General features: G+C 36.9%; 1 protein-coding gene across 1 annotated transcript; it reads left to right on the top strand.

Moving 5' to 3' along the window:
- The first annotated feature begins 22,489 nt into the window (after positions 1–22,489).
- On the top strand, positions 22,490–23,368 carry LOC138305708 (uncharacterized). The gene has a single exon (XM_069245990.1). It carries the CDS (start codon positions 22,490–22,492, stop codon positions 23,366–23,368), a length of 879 nt encoding a protein of 292 aa, XP_069102091.1.
- Positions 23,369–23,575: the final 207 nt, after the last annotated feature.

A 23,575-nucleotide genomic window follows, 5' to 3' on the forward strand; every position in this document is an offset into this window, starting at 1 on the left:
GATATATCTGATGATTTAAAGATTGTTGTATCTGATAAAAATCCGAATGATCATCTTATTGATTTTTACTTCAATGATATGAAAGTACAAGAAAAATACAGACTTTGTTGATTCTGCTACACATATTGACGTTGAATCTAGCATTGCAAGGGTATGTAAATCAAAATTGAAAGAACACAGTTATTGCTTAAATGACAAACTGTAGAAAGAAGAAAAGGTATAGTTGTAAAGTAAAGAGCAGTGAAAGTCGTGAGTCATCTAGCAATATTTGCTCACTAATTCCTATTGGTAGCAACTTTGAAGTTCGTGATTCAGTTTCATTTCAGTCAAGTGATTTAATAACAAGTTTTGAAATGGGAGTTGAAACATCTTCTGATGTTGAAAAACAACCCATGGATTAATCTGGTTATATAGATGACAAATTCTTCACAGAAATCAAAAATCAACCATGCTTTTCATGTGACAGTTGTGATCGTTTCTTATACAAGAATCAAGTTTTTCTTTTGAAAAATGAATTCATAATTTCAGAAAAATTGAGTTTAAAACCACAAAGCTCAGTGTGTTTACATTGTATTAACTCATTGAAGTGCAATAAATTACCGTTTTTAAATAGCATAGGTAATCATCTGGATCCAGGGAAACGGCCTGAATGCTTACAGGGTCTTTCGCTCATGGAAAAACGCCTTATATGCAGGATACAAGTGTTTATGACTGTGATAATTTTACCAGGAGGTCAGTTAGCAGAGAAAGGAATGTCAATTGATTTTCCTATTAACTTTGAACAACAAGTTAATATGCTACCACATTCTTTCCAGAGTTCGAATATAATAATAAAGAAATAAAACCAACTCATGTTGTCCGTAAGGATAAAATCTCAAATGCTCTGTTATGGCTGAAATCAAATAATGTTATTTACAAAAATATTACTTTAGACAAAAGATTCCTTTCCTATGTTAAAATAATTCCTGATGATGCTGCTGATGAAATTGAGGACACATATGATGAGGTAGGTGTAATTGGAGTAGATTATGTTGCTCCTGATATTGATCTTGCAAGTTTAATCACCAGTGATACTCTTCATTTGGCTCTTAAAAAATGCAAAACTCTTCCTTTGAATGCAAATGATGTAGATGGTGGAGAAGAATCAGCATTTCCTCATTCGTTTCCACACAGTGTAAACGGTTACAAACAAAAACGAGATACACCGATATCTAACTTTAAATATTTTCAGCATAGATTGTATTAGAGATGGTCGATTTCGTAAAGATGTTTCATATCTTCTCCATGCTGTTAATTTTTACGAGAAATGTATACTATATAACTCTGTTGATATTCACATGCGAATGCGAAAACATCATAATTTGACAGCTGGGGAACTTGTTGATTTTCGGAACAATCCAGATTTATTGCAAAATTCGTTTATGTTCATAAAAAATGTGAAAGGTACAGCAGTCTACTGGAAAAACAATTTGTTGAACTTGCTTGCAACTTTCAAATCCATTGGGCCACCAAGTTTATTTGTTACTTTGTCTGCAAATGATATGCATTGGCCAGATTTAATAATGACTCTTTCAGGTTATGATTATAAGACTTCCTGTGCAGTTACAAATGCATTAGACTTTGTAAAAAAAGATCCAGTGATGACGGCTATTCACTTTCAAAGACGATTTAAATCAATTTTGAAAACTGTAATTTGTGGACCATTACAACCATTTGGTAAGGTTATTGATTATTTTGGGAGGATATAATTTCAAAACCGTGGCAGTCCCCATATACATCTCTTCTTTTGGATTGAAAACTTTGAAAATATATCTAGCAACCATGAAAATTTTATTGAATATATAGATAAAGTGATTAGTACAAATTCATCACAGTGTCCTCTTGCAAAGAAATTTCAAACACATTATCATTCTGATAATTGTCTTAGAAAGTCTGGTAGATGTAGGTTTGGATTTCCTTTTTCAGAATGCAAAAAAACTCGTTTACTAAGTAATTTAGATTTGGGGTCTTGAGAATTTAAAAAGTCGTTTTTATGAAACAAAACGTGGTGAGAGGGATGCGTACATAAATGCATACAATAAGATTATTCTAGAAAATTGGCAAGCAATAGTAAAGCAGTTGCCTATTATGTTTGTGCATATTTATGTAAATCAGAGCCAGAAGATTTAAAATTTGCTCTTTCTTCACTACTTTCATCCATGGATAGGACAGTAAATCAACGAACACGTATGTTAAGAATAGGATCATGTATTCTAAAAACCAGAAAACTTAGTGCACAGGAAGCAGCATACAGACTGCTTAATGACCTTAATCTAATATTTTCTTCAAGGACTGTTTTATCATTGAATACTAAACCACCAGGGAAAAGATTTCTAGTGTTAAAATCAAAGAAAGATAGAGAAGAGCTTGATGAGAAAAGTACAGACATCTTTCATAACAATCTAATTGACTACTACAAAGCTAGACCAGCATGCTTACACACAGTGGTTTGTTAAATGTCAACTCTCTGATAAATCCCCAAACTCATCTAGGTTAGAAAGAATAAAGTTGAAATCACCTTTTGAACATGTTTGCATAAGAAAAAGAAAGAAAGCAGTTGTGATAAGACTTCCCAAGCTGTCAATTGCAACAGATGATTATTTTTACAGTCTACTGATGTCATATATACCTTTTGAAAATGAAGATGATTTGTTAAGATCACCAGATGGTAGTCTTTATGCTAGAGATGCATTTTATGAAAAGAAAAGTAATATAGATATTAAGCATTTGCATTCTCATGCATTGATAGAGGAAATTGAAAATGCATTGAGATTTATTCACTATTCAAGAGTTGAATTGGCTTCAAGTTCAAAGAAGAGAGTGCCAACATCTCTATACCATTAGACTCAGAATGTGTAGATTGTTTTGATGTCAATGACAACAATTCTGTGAATCACATTACAGACACCCAACATATACATGAATTGCAGGTGTGCTATCTTTCAAGAAATCAACTTGAATTGAAACTGGAAAAGTTTAAAGGTAGCCAAAGAAGTGTTATGAAAACTATAATGGATTATTACAAAAAGAGATCTAGTTCTCAGTTACTTTTGTTCATAACTGGAGGTGCTGGAGTAGGGAAAAGCTTTTTGACAAATTTAATTGTTGATTGGCTCAATCATTGCACTAGCATGCAGTTAGGTAAATCCCCTGTATTAGTGTGTGCACCAACAGGAACAGCAGCTGGAAATGTACGTGGCAATACTTTACACAGTGCATTTCATCTTCTTGTTCAACATGGTGGACCCACATTCTTTGAGTTAACGGGGAAATCTTTAAAGAAATTGCGCACATTATATCAAGGTATCCATACTCTGGTTATTGATGAAATTTCAATGGTAAGCTCTAGACAGTTTGAATTTGTCCATTTTGGTGGAATAAATGTCATCTTGGTTGGAGATGTTTTACAACTTCGGCCTGTAAAAGGACATTATGTATTTGAGAACAGATACCTTTGGTCGAATTTCAAAACTGTATTTTTAACAGAAAATGTTCGCCAAAATTGTAATAGTTCATTTGCTCAGTTACTTAATAGAGCCAGGGTAGGGTTACTGAAAAAAGAGGATATTTCATTGTAAAAGACTCGAATTATTTATCCAATTCCATATAACATAACTACAGTTTTGCATCTATTTCCTACTGTAAGACAAGTTGTAGAACATAATGACAAGATGCAAAACTTGATCAGTGATGACGTAGTTAGAATTACTGCTATTCATTACTTTTCACAAAATGACTTACAAAGGAAGCACTCTTATGATGTACCAGAAGATTTAATTCCAAATGATGATAGAAATGCTGGTGGTCTTTGTAATATATTGCGTATTTCAAAATTTACAAGAGTGATGCTTTTAAGAAATATTTACACTGAAAATGGGTTGGTAAATGGCGCGCTTGGATTTGTTCAAGACATAATAAAAGATCCAAGTACTGGTTACTTTTGTTTGTTTGTTTGTTTGATTTATTAACGTCCCATTAACAGCTATGGTCATGTAAGGACGGCCTCCCATGTATGCGGTGTGTTGCGTGTATGTTGTGCGAGGTGAGTGTACTGGGAGACTGCGGTATGTTCGTGTTGTGTCTTCTTGTATAGTGGAACTGTTGCCCTTTTTATAGTGCTATATCACTGAAGCATGCCGCCGAAGACACCAAGCAACACACCCCACCCGGTCACATTATACTGACAACGGGCGAACCAGTCGTCCCACTCCCTGTATGCTGAGCGCTAAGCAGGAGCAGAAACTACCACTTTAATAGACTTTGGTGTGTCTCGGCCAGGGGACAGAACCCAGAGCCTTCCTCACAGGGGCGAACGCTCAACTCAAGGCCAAAAGTGAGGCGGTGCCAAGGGAGGCATTAGGAAAGATAAAGTCAGTTAGGAAGAAGAGAAAAGATAAGATCCTAAATTTAGTCGCCTTTTACAATCATGCAATAGGGGCAGCAGGTACAATTCTAAGGGCCTACTGGTTTAGTGAACACAATATACATAAAATGTGATGATGAAAGTATTGGTGGTGTTTTAAAAGTGTCTCAGCAGTGCAACGCTATAGCTATTCAACCACTCTGTCAAGATTTTTATTATTCGGGTAGAATATTGATAAGGGAACAATTTCCAATAATACCAGCATGGGCAGCAACAATACATAAAGTTCAAGGTGCATTTTTAGACATAGCAGCAGTATCAATAGGAAATGATATATTTGAAAATGGTATGGCTTATGTAGCTTTGAGTAGAGTGAAAACAATATCTGGTCTTTACCTGTTAGCTTTTAACCATCAAAAGATATGTCCGCCATTGAGAGAAGAGAGAATACAAAAATTTGCATGAAAGAGAACAAAGATAGTTGATAGGATGTGACAAGGATATATTTACTTATACAGTACAAGTTAGTATTCAAATTATTTATACTTTGCAGCACCATATCAATCAATCATTATTTTAAATCTGCCATTCCGCAAGTTTTCTTCTGCAAAGTTTAATCAAAAGATATGTATATGAAAGCAAGAGTATCATTTATATCTTTTTGTAAAATAAAATCTTGCAATTTCATCCGTAGAAACATGTACATTTTGTATATAACAAGAGGCCCATGGGCCTTAACGGTCATCTGACATTGCACAAAACAACAAAGTAACAGTATAAAGTATTGGTTAACGATTAATATAAATAATACAAGGAATTTTTTAGTTGAATATGTAAGTTTCTGAAATAGGTAAATGTCATTTGTTGAACAAACTTGGTAGCCCTTCATCCATATATGGTTGTAACCCATTCAAGGATTAATATGAGGAGGAGTCAGATTTTAAAGCCAAATTTCAGCAAAGCTCCCATTTTGGACCTCCGCCGTACTATCCCCATGGGTCTTAGCTCGGTCCTTTATAAAATATGATTGTCCTCACCTAAAGTTTCCCCTTCTGAATCAATTAAAACCCCTATAGACCAATTTTCATTGAGATCGGAGACTGAAACCTGAAAACAGGAAGTGGGCCAGTGGCCATCTTGGAATACCAAAATCTTTACAAAAAATGTTTGCATGTTGTTCGGCATCAATTAAAACCCCTATAGACCAATTTTCATTGAGATCGGAGACTGAAACCTTAAAACAGGAAGTGGGCCAGCGGCCATCTTGGAATACCAAAATCTTTACGAAAATGTTTGTATGTTGTTCGGCATCAATTAAAACCCCTATAGACAAATTTTTCATTGAGATCGGAGACCGAAACCTGAAAACAGGAAGTGGGCCAGCTAAAATTAAGAAAATTTGCCCTTTTGGGGCCCCACCCCTCAGCCCCTAGGGGTCAGACCAGACTCATTTATATAAAATATGATTGTCCTTCCCCAATGATGTTTCACACCAAATATGGATGAAATTCATCCAAGGATGAAGGAGGAGTAGAATTTTAAAGCTAAAATTAAGAATATTTGCCCTTTTTGGGCCCCATCCCTAAGCCCCTAGGGGTCAATAAGGCTCATTTATATAAAATATGATTGTCCTTCCCTAATGACGTTTCAAACCAAATAAGGATGAAATCCATCCAAGGATGAAGGAGGAGTAGGATTTTAAAGCTAAAATTAAGAAAATTTGCCCTTTTGGGGCCCCACCCCTCAGCCCCTAGGGGTCGGACCAGGCTCATTTATATAAAATATGATTGTCCATCCACAATGATGTTTCACACCAAATATGGATGAAATCCATCAAAGGATGAAGGAGGAGTAGGATTTTAAAGCTAAAATTAAGAAAATTTGCCCTTTTGGGGCCCCACCCCTCAGCCCCTAGGGGTTGGACCAGGCTCATTTATATAAAATATGATTGTCCTTCCCCAATGATGTTTCACACCAAATATGGATGAAATCCATCCAAGGATGAAGGAGGAGTAGGATTTTAAAGCTAAAATTAAGAAAATTTGCCCTTTTGGGGCCCCACCCCTCAGCCCCTAGGGGTCGGACCAGGCTCATTTATATAAAATATGATTGCCCATCCCAAATGATGTTTCACACCAAATATGGATGAAATCCATCCAAGGATGAAGGAGGAGTAGGATTTTAAAGCTAAAATTAAGAAAATTTGCCCTTTTGGGGCCCCGCCCCTCTGCCCCTAGGGGTCGGACCTATCTCATTTATATAAAATATGATTGTCCTTCCCCAATGATGTTTCACACCAAATATGGATGTAATTCACTCAAGGGTTTAGGAGGAGTAGGCTTTTGTATAAATAGTTTTACGCACGACGCACGACGACGGACAAAACACGATGACAATAGGTCATCCTGACCTTCGGTCAGATGACCTAAAAATTAGAGTATCATTTTGCAATGCATGAATATTAATATTACCTGCGGTATATTATCTTTTAACTAGGTAACTGTCATTTTATATTTTATTAAAGAAAAAGATATTGTGTATTTTTCTTGTAAATATTTATTGATATATAGCGTTGATGTGAATGTTTCAGATCATGCAAACTATCAGTGAAGTCAAGGCTAGTGCCCCGGACACAAATGTGACTCTGAAAGCAATGGTCCTCTCTCAGTAGGAGACGTCAGTACTCAGTCTGCTGGACTTGAAAAGATGTCAGTTGTTCTGGGCGACACTTCTGGCTCAATCTCTGCTACAGTGTATGGATTGAAAAACACAAGCAAGTTTAAGAAAGAAACCGCAGTTTTACTGTTTAATGGATTGATGAAAGACAACTATTTGGCTGTTACTTCCCGGACAGAGGTGGCAAGGATACAAAGTTTTGAAGTACCAGATGCCATTATCAAGGAGGCACCAAAACTATTTGGAAACAAGCAAGTCATGCTCCAGCCAATTTCATCTGCACTATCATCACCTGATAAGTCATATGCATCAGTCAAAGGAAAAGTTGTCAAGGTTGGTACTAAAACTTTCAAAAATATTTAAATGAAATATATACACTGTATGTCAAAACTAATATCTGTTGTACATTCAATGTACAAAACTAATATCTGTTGTACATTCAATAAAGATACAGATAATGTAAGCTAATATTTAATTATAATAACTACGGTACTATTGATTGAGTTTTTTCTTGCTTGTACTTTACAGGTGTCCCCTGTTTCATCAAGGAGGGAAATCCCTTATCAGGAATTGAAGATAAGGGATGGGTCTAGAGCAGCTACTTTGGCTGTGTGGGAAGATGACGTACAACAATATTCTGTGGGTCAGCTGGTGCACTTTAAAAAATGCAAAGTGAGGCTATATCAAGGCAAAAAAGACTGACCGCTGTCAGAGATGGACAGAGTGAAGTAAATATCCTGATATATTGCGTGGTTAAGACAAATGAAAAATATATATAAGATTTTCACAATAAGAAAGCATAAGTCAATTATTTAAGAATCAAGTAATATAAAGGATAACTATTTTTAGTAGTAAATACGTTTATCTTATAATGAAACTAAAAACAGCATTGACCTGTGTATAACTATAACCTTTTTATATAATATGTGAAATAGTTTGCTTGTGTTCTGAAGAGCTAATTTATCACACTAGTTACATGTTTTAAAAACACATACATATTTTTTTAAGATACTCCATCATGATGAAGAATTAGATGAACTGACAGAAAATAGTGAAGACGACAAGGATGAAGATTTTGAAGAGGAAGGATTATTCAGTGGCACAATTACAGCGTTATTTGATGTGGATCCATATCTGGCATGCCCCAAGCCTTCATGCCACAACAAAAAGTTAAACACGATATTGCAAGGAAACTACGTAATGTGCTGTCCCTCTTGCAATGACAAATTTGGGGCAAGTCACACCAACTGGTATGCGCGTGCCACAGTTCTTCTGGATTTGGGAACTTCTACAAAGAAACTTTCCATTTTTAAGCCAGAAATACAAAAAATATTTGTGGCTAAAAACAAACTACCAAATGTTGTTCTGGACAGAAATGACATCTATGAAAAGTTATTCGCTCTTCTTCCTATTGAAATCAGATGCAACATCCAAAGCAATGCCATGAGAAATAATGTCTGCAAACGAACCAATTGGCAAAACATATTTAGTATTGGCATTTGTTCCAAAATCTAGGTATATCAGTTTATGTCATACATGTAAAATGTAGTTAGTGGCAAAATAGATATTCTGTAAATTGCCATATATCCTGCAATCTAAGTAGTGTTAGTTTGATTCCATATGTGTAGTTATTAGGCATGTGTTCTTAAATCTAGTTAGTTTAGTTTATTCAAGTTAGTGACAAATTAGATATTCAATGTTAGCATGTCTCAAATGGCTTTAAAAAAACATATGGATAAAAAGACAGAAGGTCTTGTTAAAATGTTGTATCAGACACTTATGTTTGATTTACAAATGAACTTAGGGTGTAAAAATAGTGACAATTAAAATTGTAATAACTTACCAATTAGTGCACTGAAACTTAATTGTTTTGTAGTCACTGGAAAATACATATTGAATTTAGTATAGGTATTTGTTCCAAATCTAGGTACATCAGTTTATTTCCATACATGTAAAATATAGTTAGTGGCAAAATAAATGTATTCAGTAGTATATTTCCTAAAATCTAAGCAGTTTAGATTTTGTTTTCATAAATGTACTCTAAACCAGTTACTACTAGTAGTTAATTACAAAATACATACTGGTACAAGTATTCATTGATGAGATATGTTCTGAATACCAGGTACTAAGAACTTTAGTTTATTTTCATACATTTAAAATGTAGTTATAGTGGCAAAATTCATATTCATTACCGTGGGGTATTGGCATTTGTTCCTAAATCACAGTACATGTATATTAGTTTATTTTCATACATGTAAAATATATTTAGTGGCAAAATTCACATTTAGTATTGGCATTTATTCCTAAATCAAGGTACATGTATATTTTAATTTAGTTTATTTTCATACATGTAAAATATAGTTAACGGCAAAATTCATATTCAGCATTGGCATTTGTTCCAAAATCTAAGTATATTAGTTTATTTTCAAAGGTTTAAACTAGCTATTTTGTTCCAATATCACAACATTAGTGTAAATTGCACATACATTTTGTATGTTGCTCTAAGCAGAATAAATTCATTGTCAGAATTATATATATTGGCTTTGAATCCTCAAAAGATTTGTCCGCCAATTAAACCGTTGAAAGAATATCACCATTTACGAAATCAAAATTAACTTTTAAGACTACATGGCAACTGTAAAGTATGTGCAAATGTTGACAAAATTGAAGAAATTTGATAATGTTATGCATAATGTAATCATGCCTGATTTTCTGTAATAATTAAGCAAATATGATATCTGACGTAATCAATGCCTGTTTTCACAAAAATGCCTGTAAAATAAAGTGAAGTATGCCAAGTTATAATCAAAAGTTATGTTCATATTTAATTAGAAAATTGTAAAAAAAATTGTATGCTTGCGCTGAAGTTAAAATGTCAAAAAACGAGTAATGTATTTTGTAGATGATGAAACTTGCAAATCTCGACAAAGAAGAAAGTAAGAATGTTGACATCAAGGCAGTGGTGCTTGCTGTTGGAGAATGTATCACTGCAGCTGAGGGGAATCCTAAACCAAGATTCCATGCAGTGGTAGCTGACGAGACCAAGGCTGTTTCAGCAAGTATTTATGATATTACAAAAAAGTCAGCATTTGAAGTTGGGATGGGAGTGATGCTGTTAAATGTCATTCCAAAAGGTGACTTCATAGCATTGACGTCCAAATCCGAAGTGGCTGTAACAAAACCATTTGATATTCCTGAGGATGTACGAAAGAGTGCACCAAATCTCTGGGGACAGCAAAACGATTAGGCCATGGGCTAGGAGGGTCCCACATGCACCCCCCCCCCAAACCTCCGAACCAATATTTTTCTGAACCCTTATGACCCACTGATCACAAATCCAAATGTTAACATTGCATAAGTTGGGATGAACTTCCGGTTATGACGTCATCAAGATGGCCGCCATCTCGAATTTCACTAAAAATTGAAAAATAGTCATAACATTAACATTTTTCAACCGAAGTAGACAAATGAGGTATCAAAATGACCACAATAGAACAACAAATACATATCAGGACCAAAAAATCCAATATATGTAGTGATTTCTACGCAGGAAATGAAAAAATCGGATTTAAAGCTCAAAAATGGTGATTTTTCAGCAAATTTTTCATATTTTGTTTGACGCAGCAAAAATGTTTCCCAACAGCAATCTATTATTTCTAATAAGTTTTTTGACCACTTGTCAATCAGTTTAAGCAACAAAAACAACCAAAACCAATGTTAACATCGTATAAGTTCCGGTTATGACGTCATCAAGATGGCCACCATCTCGAATTTCACTGAAAAATGAAAAATAGTCATAACATTGACATTTTTCAACTGAAGTAGACAAATGAGGTATCAAAATGACCACAATAGAACAACAAATACATGTCGTGACCAAATAAGCCAATATATGTAGTGATTTGAACGCAGGAAATGAAAAAAAAAATATTTTAAGCTCAAAAATGGTAATTTTTCAGCATTTTTTCATATTTGGCTTGACGCAGCAAAATTGTTTCCCAACAACAAATTGTTATTCACAATCAGTTATTTGACCTCTTATCAGTCTGTTAAAACAACAACAACAAAAATATATAGAAATGCAAAAAAAAGAATTATTGTTATACCCTCAATTTTTTGTAGATTAGCAGCGTCTCAAAAATAACACAACACCTACTGATAGCGTAACAAATGTAACCTAAGCTAAGCCTGTGTTTCCGTTAATATCATTAACAGTTCCCAAAGCATTTGTGTCTTTGAAAATGAGCACATTCATTGTTTATTTCTTATCCATAGTATAAGCAAAATGTCATATGGTTACTACAATGTCACTAATATGTCTTTCACTGGTTCTCAATGATAACCATTATCATTGTGCGTGCTTTCTCGCCTCACTGACCTATTCACTGAAGACATGCAGTCCGAATCAGAGTACTCGAGATATCAGTATCCAATTCGTCAAAAGCCAGATCGACGTCTTCGATGTCGATGAGCTCATGTGACACTGCATTACCAGTGTTGTTCTAGCCTTTTATGACCCATCCATGACCAGAGTTCATATCAGGAACAACAGGTTCAGGGATGTGGGATCTCTTTCAGATTCTAACATATCGTACGTATATGCTGTTTCAGACTTTTCCGGCATAATGGAAATTACACCAGATGCACATTCTTCCAATGGTGGAATTGGTTCTCTTAAGCACATAACTCCATAATTCGTATGAAGTACTATTCATCAATCTTGTGGACCCTCGTGCAACCATAAATGGCACAGGTGATATCATCGAGGTCATTAATGAGGGCATAAATGTTAAATGTTTTTCATTGGTATGACTTTTCCCACTCCCTTGAAGGTGCTGGTTGTGTCACATCTGGTGTATTCGCAAAGAGACCATTGAAGACTCTCCAGTAAAAAGTTCTCTAAAGTGCTTTCCAGACTTGGCAAAGAGTGAAACTTCACTGCAGACCTCAATTATGACCTCAAAGAATCCACCTGTGCCACCTATGGTCACTGAAGTTCACAAGAATTAGGAATTGTGCTTCATACGAATTAAGGAGAACCAACTCAACCCTCCGCAGAATGTTGATATGGTGTCTTTTCCATCATGCCGGGGAAGTCTGGTACATCATATACGATATGTGAATCTAGGTGAAACTAGGTTGGAAACAGGAAAAGCTCCCACATCCCTTAAGCCGATGTTTCTGATCTTAACTCTGACCATGGACAGTTGACAAGTTAGAACCACGATGGTAACCCGGTAATGTAATGTCACATCAGGTCACCGAGGTCGAAGACGACACTCTGGCGAGAAAGCACGCACAACGAAAATGATTAGCATTAAGAACTAGTGAAAGAAATATGTGACACTGTAGTAACCATCTTATATCTTGCGTTATACACGGGAAATAAACAATGGATGTGCTCATTCTAAAAGACACAATATGTTTCGAAAAGTGTCATGGTATTTACGGAACTTTAATTTGATACCCTTCAGTTTGAGAGGCTACTAGTCTACAAAATTTCGAGCATGAAAATGGATTATTTTGAAGTCCCACTTAGATATTCAGCCAACTTTAAATTCAAATTTGTTAAGATATAAATCGTCAATAGCCAATGTTATATTCAGGAAATTCCAAGACACCAGGAAACTGTAGTGTTAGCGGTTTGGAAAAAATAACAATCATATGCCGCATCCGGTGATGTTTTGTAAACCAAATGATGGTATAACAAATCTCTTTTGCATTTCTATATATTTTTGTTGTTGTTGTTTTAACAGATTGATAAGAGGTCAAATAACTGATTGTGAATAACAATTTTGCTGCGTCAAGCCAAATATGAAAAAATGCTGAAAAATTACCATTTTTGAGCTTAAAATATTATTTTTTTTCATTTCCTGCGTTCAAATCACTACATATATTGTCTTATTTGGTCACGACATGTATTTGTTGTTCTATTGTGGTCATTTTGATACCTCATTTGTCTACTTCAGTTGAAAAATGTCAATGTTATGACTATTTTTCATTTTTCAGTGAAATTCGAGATGGTGGCCATCTTGATGACGTCATAACCGGAACTTATACGATGTTAACATTGGTTTTGGTTGTTTTTGTTGCTTAAACTGATTGACAAGTGGTCAAAAAACTTATTAGAAATAATAGATTGCTGTTGGGAAACATTTTTGCTGCGTCAAACAAAATATGAAAAATTTGCTGAAAAATCACCATTTTTGAGCTTTAAATCCGATTTTTTCATTTCCTGCGTAGAAATCACTACATATATTGGATTTTTTGGTCCAGATATGTATTTGTTGTTCTATTGTGGTCATTTTGATACCTCATTTGTCTACTTCGGTTGAAAAATGTTAATGTTATGACAATTTTCAATTTTTAGTGAAATTCGAGATGGCGGCCATCTTGATGACGTCATAACCGGAAGTTCATCCCAACTTATGCAATGTTAACATTTGGATTTGTGATCAGTGGGTCATAAGGGTTCAGAAAAATATTGGTTTCGGCGGTTTGGGGGGGGGGGGGTGCATGTGGGACCCTCCTAGCCCATGGGGACAACAAAACGATGGAAAGATCATGACAATCAATGAAGCAATGTCCTCACCTCCTAGAACACTAGCTAAAGTCAAAGCCAAAGTAGTGCAGGTGTGTAATAAAGTTTGTCGTATTTTCCAAAATAATTTGTTCATAATAAATACATATAAATATTGGGGTAACATTGAGCGATATTCTGTATCAATCTGAAAAACTGTGTCATTGTAGTTTCCTTCATGTCTCATAGCATCATTATGAATAAAAGTTTTGAAATTATCATTAACTTATGCATTTGTTTGTATATTTGACACAGGTTTCTTCCCAGCCCACAAGAACATACCAGGGATCAGAAGTTCCATTCCAAGAAATTGTTGTGAAAGATAACACAGACAAGTGTAAAATGGCTGTCTGGAGCGATATGGTGGGCACTTTTCAGCCAGGCAACATGATGCGGTTTGAAAATTGCCGAGTTCGACTATTCAAAGGCGAAAAAAACTTTCTACTGTACAAGGAGCTGGCTGTGCGGTATGTATTGATACACACACCTATATATATTTTTAATGAAAGGATGTAAAATACATATGCCATGAAGGAAATAGCAACATTTAACTTTAAATGGAGGTTCTTCTTGATTTAACGCCTTTATTTGTATTTCTGGGTAAACATTTTGACGTTTGTTTATTTTCAGATACTCAGCAATGACGATGATGTTCAAAATGTTTCAGAGGATGAGGATGAGCCCGCTTCAAACAACAATCAACATTCTGGAAAGATAACAGCAATATACGAAGTTGATCCATACCTGGCATGTGGAAATGGACCCTGTAACAACAAGAAGCTTCAAACAATCTTACAGGACGACACATACGTCATGAAATGTCCAACGTGCAAGACTGAATACAGAGGACACAATTGTAACATTTATATTAGAGCAATTGTCCTCTTTGAAGTCTCCCCGGAATCTAGGAAAAAGGTCACCATTTTCGAACCAGAGCTGATAAAATTACTGGAAGCAAACAACTTATCCACCGAAATATTGGTAGACCGAACGAAAATGATGACAAAGCTTCTTGATATACTATCATTTGAGTTCAGGTGCGTTATCGAACAAAACGTTATGAAAAACATAGCTACAAAAAGGCGCATGTAGCTGGACACATATGAAAGAAAAACATGTCAGAAAAAAAATAAACCAACATATGAATGTATATCTGCATGCAACAAGTTATGATTTCTTTCACTAGATAATCTTTAAAATATGTTTTTTCTATAATATTATTTACGTTGTATCCACATAACCGTATTATTTTCTTATAGGATCTCTTTAAATGCTTAGAACCATTTACTGGATTACATGTGCATTTTTGTCTTCCTACCATAAAAGCAATATAACCTAAAATATAATGCATGTATGCAGTTTGCAATTCTTTCTTGAAAAATCCCTGCCAGTCTGCTAGTTGATGTGTTACAGAATTATAACATTTGCCTTAAAAACATCCAATAAATATAGTTTAGCGACTACTTATTAGCTATAGCACCTCATTCAAGATGGTTTCACCATCACATAATTTATCTTTCAGTATATTGCAGATAGTGGAAAATTTTGATTTAATAAAACTATGAAGATGAAAGTGTTATCATTCTATTAATGTAAATATATATACCTCTTTTGAAGCTATTATGTTTTATTTATTTTCTAACTACAAACAAAGTTATCTTGACCAACCCATTAACTAATGTATGCCAACAGCACAATAATATCTGTTCTTACCAAAGACATTTTAAAATCATTTTGTACTATTCAGTATTTTTTTGAAGTATATCTTTGGAAAAATTTACCCTATATAAAGTCATACTTTCCATTACATTAGCATAAACCTCTAGTTCAAAATTGTTTTGTTAAATATGAGGGAAAGTAGCTTTATAGTATTTAGTGTATTGTTTGTCCATTTTGTATGTACTTGAACTAGTATTATTTCTATATTGTTTGTCTTAAAGGCCCATTACCTTTCCGGAGCAAAATATAAAGGTTTCTTAAAAACATTAATAACATCAGAAAATGCATACCGTTGACCTAAAATAAGGTTACGACACCAAACATATGCAAGATTTCCTGCGTAATATATGAAAACAGTGGAAAGTCAATTCGCTGTTTTGCCGTCTGGCGCAGTGATAGTCAACTACCGCGCGGTATTTAGGACGACGTCGGGAAACATAATACGACCCGCGTTATAAAAATAAACATTTAATTTATTTTAATCAAATCGTTCAGAAGGTGATGATAAATGTAGTATTAACGGTAAGATAATAATTTTTAAGATTCTTCAAAACTATCAATCTTGTTTTACATTCCTATTTAAAAAAATTAAAAGCCGTTTCGGAAAGGTAGTGGGCCTTTAAGTATAGCTTCATAACCTTGCCATTAACCATGTATATTATACACTCTGTATGTATTCTAGTCAATCATTTCAGTACAATCATTTGTTTAAAAAGTTTTATAATACAATGTTAGAATATCAACTCCATCTTCAACCTGTTACAAAAGTGGAAGCTTTTGAAGCATATCCATATGAATCATTTAATGTGGTTTGATTATCCTAAAGTTTTATATTTTTGTACTAAGGGTCATGTAAATAGCAGGCAGGGCGTTAGAATTGTACCTGCTGCCCCTATTGCATGATCGTAACAGGCGACTAAATTTAGGATCTTATCTTTTCACTTCTTCCTAACTGACTTTATCTTTCCTAATGCCTCCCTTGGCACCGCCTCACTTTTGGCCTTGAGTTGAGCGTTCGCCCCTGTGAGGAAGGCTCTGGGTTCTGTCCCCTGGCCGAGACACACCAAAGTCTATAAAAGTGGTAGTTTCTGCTCCTGCTTAGCGTTCAGCATACAGGGAGTGGGACGACTGGTTCGCCCGTTGTCAGTATAATGTGACCGGGTGGGGCGTGTTGCTTGGTGTCTTCGGCGGCATGCTTCATTGATATAGCACTATAAAAAGGGCAACAGTTCCACTATACAAGAAGACACAACACGAACATACCACAGTCTCCCAGTCCACTCACCTCGCACAACATACACGCAACACACCGCATACATGGGGGCCGTCCTTACATGACCATGGCTGTTGGTAGGACGTTAATAAATCAAACAAACAAACAAACATGTAAATAGCAGAGATTTCACAGGTGAATTAATACCCCTGTATTTGCACAAAATTAGTCATGACTTACAAAAATATTTATCTGGACATATATTTTCTCAGGTCCCCCAATAATTTGATGTAGATGCTAACAGTTTCTCCTGTAGAGTTACAATGTAATCAAATGTAGCAGGAAATAATTACAGGTCACATAAATTATCAAACCTGAAAAACAATCATGCTGCGATGTTCACAAGTCTTTATAGATTCAGGGGAATTGTTTAACCAGAATTGGTTTTATATTCATATAAACACTGTAACCATTGCATTCTATATCATTTACAGCTGCCATTTGTATTTAAAGATCAAAACTAAATATGTGTTTATACTGAAATAAAATCAATTGTGATCAAACAACTGCTCCGAGTCTGCTATCGGAACATAACAGCATGATTATTTTTTCAAGTTTGATAATTTATGTAGTTATGCCTTGCTACATTTGACCACAAATTACATGTAAAGAGAAATTGGTAGCATCAACAGCAAATTATTGGGAATACCGACAAACTACATGTCCAGACCAATATTTTGGTACTTCATATGACTATTTATATCCAAATATGGGTATACCTATTCCCTTAAGAAATTCAGCATCAACCTGCTATTTACTTGACTCCTAAATTTCTACTTTTTATTTAATGTTAGAAAGATTTACTTTAAAATTTCTGGTAGAAATATTACATGCAAGTTTTATACAAGTTTTATATTACTGTTATATAAGTTTTATACAATGCAGTTCACAAATAAAATGTAAATTTCCAATAAATTTGCCTCTGTGATATATATTTGAAATTTGAATCAGAGATGAAAATCAAAAGCTGATTAGCTGATTTCAGTCTTTTTCATTTTCAAAAGATAAACATTGTAGCTACCTGTTACATGTAATTCCATACATATACTTTCTATGTAAAAGTAAATTTAAGCCTTTGTCAAGATTTCCCATTTTCATCTCTGATATACAGGAATATACTTGCTAGCGCCCAGGTATTGTTGTCCTTTTTTGGAAGGACAGCAACTTGTTTCCATAATTCTTTACTTGCGTGTAGTCATTTCGACCACACGTACGGTGTTTGGATGCTCGTGCTGTTTCTCTGTACAGTGTAACTCGGGCATGACTTTGGTCTCTTTTTTTCAGATTTGACTGGACAGGCAAAACGACATCGGTGATATCTGACTGCATTTTCCACGTTCATAGTGAAATAAAGGTATGTGAATATATTATTTCGTGTTTGAAGTTGTGTTTTCCATGTCGAAAATTTATTTAAGAATATATTGATATTAAATATGTACATATTTATCCATGTTTGACGGAATACGGGCGACTTTTGTAGAGGAAGGTGTACCTCTTCAAGCGAGCCGTTGATTTCCTTGTCCTTTTATATAGTATATAGTACACATGTATACACAGCAGACTTTCTCACAACCTACGTTACAAGTCCCTGTGGCCGCATGCTGCTAAGCATGGAGTAAATAATGGAACAATTTGTTGTTTTATGGAGGTTTATCTGAACTTAATTTGATCCGACTATCGGCAGGTTGATACAGGTAGCGATAACTAATCTTCGTGTCGGATTTGATATGTGACACCAGGTGTGTCTAAATTTATAAACATGTTGTTGTTGTCGGATTTGCGTAGGACTTTTCGACCCAGCGTTCGCATTCATTTTAAAGTTTTGTATTTAACTTTTTCAGTGAACGTATGACATGTTGGTGTGTGGTACAGTCATCTAATGAGTGAATATATCCATCAGTACAGGTGCACTCTGACGTAAGCCTTTGTTAATATGCTTAAGTTTATTGTATGACAATCCGTTATATTTACAGTTTGTAGTACTATGTACAACGATATTATTGATTGATCAATACGTTGATATAAAGTTGTGTAGGTTCGCATATATCATTTACATACTATCTACTACTCTTACTAGTATCAAAGTAATGACAAGCTATGCTAGCCATTTATTATCAGCAAATTTAATGTGCACATATTGGATATAGTTCAAACAACGTGAGGGTGTGTTTAATTAGTTCTATAATCAATTATGTTACAGTTTTTACGGGATCCAATAAAGCTGTCAATACGAATTGGAGCCTTGTTATCTGTCCGTCCGGGTTGAGCCAATACCTGGGGGCGGAACAGTAAAAAGTCAGAACAGACCTGTCCAGTAGTCCAAGGTAAGGTGTCATTGTTCATCGTTTGTTTATTGAGTGGCCATTACTCATACCATGTCGGGAACAGATCAAGTCCCTAATGGAGATAAACGAGATGAGCAGCCGCAGGAGGCGACAGGAAATGGTCCAGCCACACCCGAGCAAGGGCGGTGAGTTCGAAACCTCACTCCTAAGGCCTTGGAAGCCTACAATGATGCTATAAAGAAGCACCAAGATCTCATAAGTTCCACTTGGCAGAATGTTCATGAGCTAATATATACTATGAACACTATTGAAGACAACAAAACAGCCATAAACAATGCTAGAACATTTTTATATCTTGCATATGGAAATTACAGAATACAGGCCAGACACTATGTAAGCTATCTACATTCAAATTATACGGACGATAGCATTCGTTATCTTATTGCATTTACGAAGGAAGATGATTTTTATGACACAACAGTGAAAGGCGTCCTAGCACAACTTGATGACCAAGCGGGATGCGTTGGCTGAACGATCTACTCGTTCCTCACGCTCTGGTAGCAGTAACTCTCAGCGATCGTCGAAGTCAGACACTGGCTCTGAAGCGATAAGAGCAAAGGCAGCCAGAGAATTTTCTCAAAGGGAGGCGATTCGGAAAAAAACAAGCCGAGCTAAAAGACAAGAAAGCCTAGCTTGAGCCAGGACTCAGCGTATGAAACAAGAACTTGAAGTTGACCTTGACCTCATTAAAGAAGAGAAGGTATGTGCTGAGGCAGAGGCTGAGGCTGGAGTTTATGAGGAGTTTTCTGCCTCTAAGTCGGGGAAGTCAGATATTTTCCTACCAAAACAAGTTCAAAGTGCATATGACCGGACAGAGGAATATGTAAACAAACATTAAAGTACTGAGGGTCCTGATACGGCACTGCGAGTTACAGCAACCCCCTTCACACCTCAGGAATTTGTAACCAATCAACCCGAGATGCCTTCTCACCATATCACCAGTACCAAAGATGATGGTCTACCTGCTATTGTGAACTTTCTCATGCGAAAGCAACTTGCTTCGTCGCGACTAACTGCCTTTAACGATCGGCCATATTCCTATTTATGCTGGATGACCACATTTCAGTCAGTCATGAAAGAAGCATCTGTCACTCCAGGAGAAGAACTTGACCTCTTGGTCAAGTGGCTAGGGCCAATTTCGTCCACTTATGCTTCAAGTATTAGGAGTAGCAATGGTACCGACCCTGTCCTTGGGAGAATCATCTGAGAGATGCTGTCCAATCCACCCAGAGAGCAGCACTCATTCCCTCGAGGATTGTAGAGAATTCCTCAAAAGGACCCTATCGGACCGGAGGCAGTTCTTGAAAGACAAATCCATTTGTTATAAGTGTTGCTCCAGCGACAAGCATATCAGAAAAGATTGTAATGTACAAGTGAAATGCTCTGAATGTGGTAGCCGTAAATACATCACAGCCTTACATCAACCCCAGAACAACAGTGAGAGAAAGGACGTTTCCGACCATAAAGCGAAACAGCTGCATGGCGTGGAGGTTCAGGATGACGTCAACGGTAAATGTACCGCAGTCTGTGGTGAAGGGTTTCATGGACGTTCATGTGCTAAAGTAATTTTGGTGCGTGTGTACTCAGAAAATGAACCAGAAGAGCAGTGTCTGCTTACGCTCTTCTTGATGATCAGAGTAACAGGTCTTTGGCATCAAGTGAACTTTTAGATACCTTGGGAGTCACAGGAGATGCGATTGATTATACATTGTCATCCTGCTCAGGAAACTTCAAATGTTCTGGTCGTAAGTTGAAAGGGCTTGTAGTCCAGACAAGCAATGGATCAGACAGTTTCTGCCTACCTCAATTTATTGAGTGTAACAGCATTCCTTCCGATGATTCCGAAATACCCACACCGGAAATAGGTAGTCACTTCAGTCACCTTGACAGCATCGCCTCATGCCTTCCGGAGTACCGGTCAGACAGTTCAATTGGCTTATTGATTGGAAGAGATGTTCCTGAAGCACACCATATTCACCAACAAATAACTGGCCCCCGTGGGTCTCCTTTCGCCCAGAAGACCAGGTTAGGATGGGTAATTGTGGGAGAAGTTTGCCTCAACAAAGTACACCCACCTGACGAGCCAGTAAGGATAAGTTCCTTTAAGACTAACGTTATGAATGGGCATTTATCTCTGTTTACGCCATGTATAAACAACCTTCGTCTACAGGAAAGCATCATCTATGACCCATTGTTTCTCAAGACTAAGGATGACGAGATACCTGCCTGGTCAGCAGAAGACCGTGAGTTCGTGGACCTCATGAATCGTGAATGTGTTCAGGAAAACGGATTTTGGACCGCACCACTACCCTTTCGTAAAGGAATGAAGACGATGCCAAACAACAGATCTGTAGCCTTGAAACGAGCTATGATTTTGGATACCAGCCTGAAGAAGGACTTAGTCAAACGTCAACACTTTATTTCCTTTATGGAAAGGTTATCGGCTCCGGGGCTGCTGAGGTGGCGTCACCAACTAAAGGAGAGGTGTGGTATCTTCCTATCTTTGGCATTTATAACAACAAAAAACCTGGAAAAATTCGTGGAGTGCTTGACTCTTCGGCGGAGTTCAAGGGTGTTTCCTTAAACAAACACTTGCTGTCAGGCCCCAATCTCACAAACAGTCTTCTCGCGATCCTACTGCGCTTTCGTCGAGACAAATACGCTACATCTGCAGACATAGAACAAATGTTCTATCGTTTCCTAGTGAAGGAATAGCATCGAGATTACTTGCTTTTCCTGTGGTACCGCGACAACAACCCTGATCTTGTCTTGATTGAATACAGGATGCGCGCTCACGCATTTGGATATAGCCCCTCTCCTGCTATAGCAACCTTTTCACTTCGTAAGGCAGTCGAGGGAGCAGACGAGGATGTAAGGAGCTTCGTTACAAACAACTTTTATGTGGATGATGCCCTGACATCAGGACCAGAAGCAAAATGTGTGTCAGATCTCATGCAGTGGACACAAAGAGTACTGAAGCAAAAAGGTAACATTCGCCTACACCAGGTGGCATCAAACAGTGTTGAGATTGTTTAATCTTTTCCATCGGAGGACTTGGGGGGGAAACGTTTAGTCGTTAGACTTCCAAGTAGACAGCTTACCTACTCAGAGCAGTCTTGGAGTATCGTGGAATATGGCCAAGGACACATTTCAGTTTGATGTACATCTTTCATACCAATCATAATCACGCAGGGATATGTTGTCAACCTTAAACAGCATCTTTGACCCCATAGGCTTTCTGACCCCTTTCACCATCTAAGGCCGGAGTTTGTTAAGGGAGCTGACATCCGGGACGGATTGGGATACGCCTCTACCTGGCGAGCACCAAAGGAAATGGGACGACTGGAAGACGTCATTAAAGAAGTTGAAGGACGTCCAGAGTCCAAGGATGTACACCCCTGTGTCGACAAGCACAGCCAAAGATGTTCAGCTACACGTATACTGCGACGCCTCTGAATCAGCTGTGGCAGCAGTTTCCTACATAAAGATTAAAGATGACGGCACTTCACATGTCGAAGGCAAAGTTAGCCCACTCAATTCCTAGGTTGGAGTTGTGTGCCGCCGTCTTGGCCATCGAGGTTGGCGAGATTGTGTGTCGGACATTGAGTATACAAGATGTGAGATATCATAGTGATAGCCGTGTAGTCTTAGGTTATATCAACAACAGAACCAGAAGGTTTAATACGTACGTTGCTAATAGGGTGGAGAGAATACTTCAGAGTTCCCAGCCTTCCCAGTGGAAATATGTTTCAACGGCCATGAATCCGGCAGATCAAGCGACACGATCTTCGGCGCGAGTAGATGGTTTCGAGTCTAGCATATGGCTTCGAGGGCCAAAACAGCTACAAGAAGATACTGAATCAGCTTCTTCTGATGTCTATGGGTTAGTTGAACCTAAGGACAAGGAAATCCGACCTGAGGTGGCAGTTGTGCCATGCAAAACTGTTGTTGGAGACTTCTGTGACCGATTTGAGAGGTTTTCTAAGTGGCGACGTCTTGGAAACGTAGTGCTCAGAATCAAACAACTGGTTCACCGATTCAGAAAGAATAAGCGGATCAGCGCAGACCAGCCTGTGGAAACACTTCCCACCAGAGTCGACTCTGAAGTTACAATCATCAGACAAGCTCAAAAATCTGACTTCGAGGAAGAAATCTCGGATCTTTGCGCTGGCAAGCAAGTGTCGAAGACTAGTTCAATCAAGGGGCTTGATCCTTATTTGGACGACGCCGGCTTGTTGCGGGTAGGTGGTCGACTCAAAACCAGTAATCTGCCCATCAAGGAGACTAACCCGCTAATTTTATCAAGGAAGCATCACGTGGCACATCTGATTGTACAACATTACCATGAATGCGTCCATCACCAGGGTCCGTGATTACTGAGGGCGCACTGAGAAACAATGGTTATTGGATCGTTGGCGCCTAAAGACTGATTGGCAGGGTTATCAACAAATGCGTCTCGTGCAGAAAACTACCCGGTAAACTTGAACATCAAAAGATGGCAGATGTAGTAGTGAATTTTTGTGTAATTTGATATTCAGACAAGATAGAGAGCAAGCAAGAGAGTAGTAGAAAGTTGGATG

Source organism: Argopecten irradians, chromosome 13 (genome assembly GCF_041381155.1).
Source record: "Argopecten irradians isolate NY chromosome 13, Ai_NY, whole genome shotgun sequence".
In the NCBI taxonomy this organism is placed as follows: Eukaryota; Metazoa; Mollusca; class Bivalvia; order Pectinida; family Pectinidae; genus Argopecten; species Argopecten irradians.

Coding starts and splice junctions, on each gene's coding strand:
- LOC138305708 (XM_069245990.1), top strand. CDS start 22,490: ATGACGGCACTTCACATGTCGAAGGCAAAGTTAGCCCACTCAATTCCT.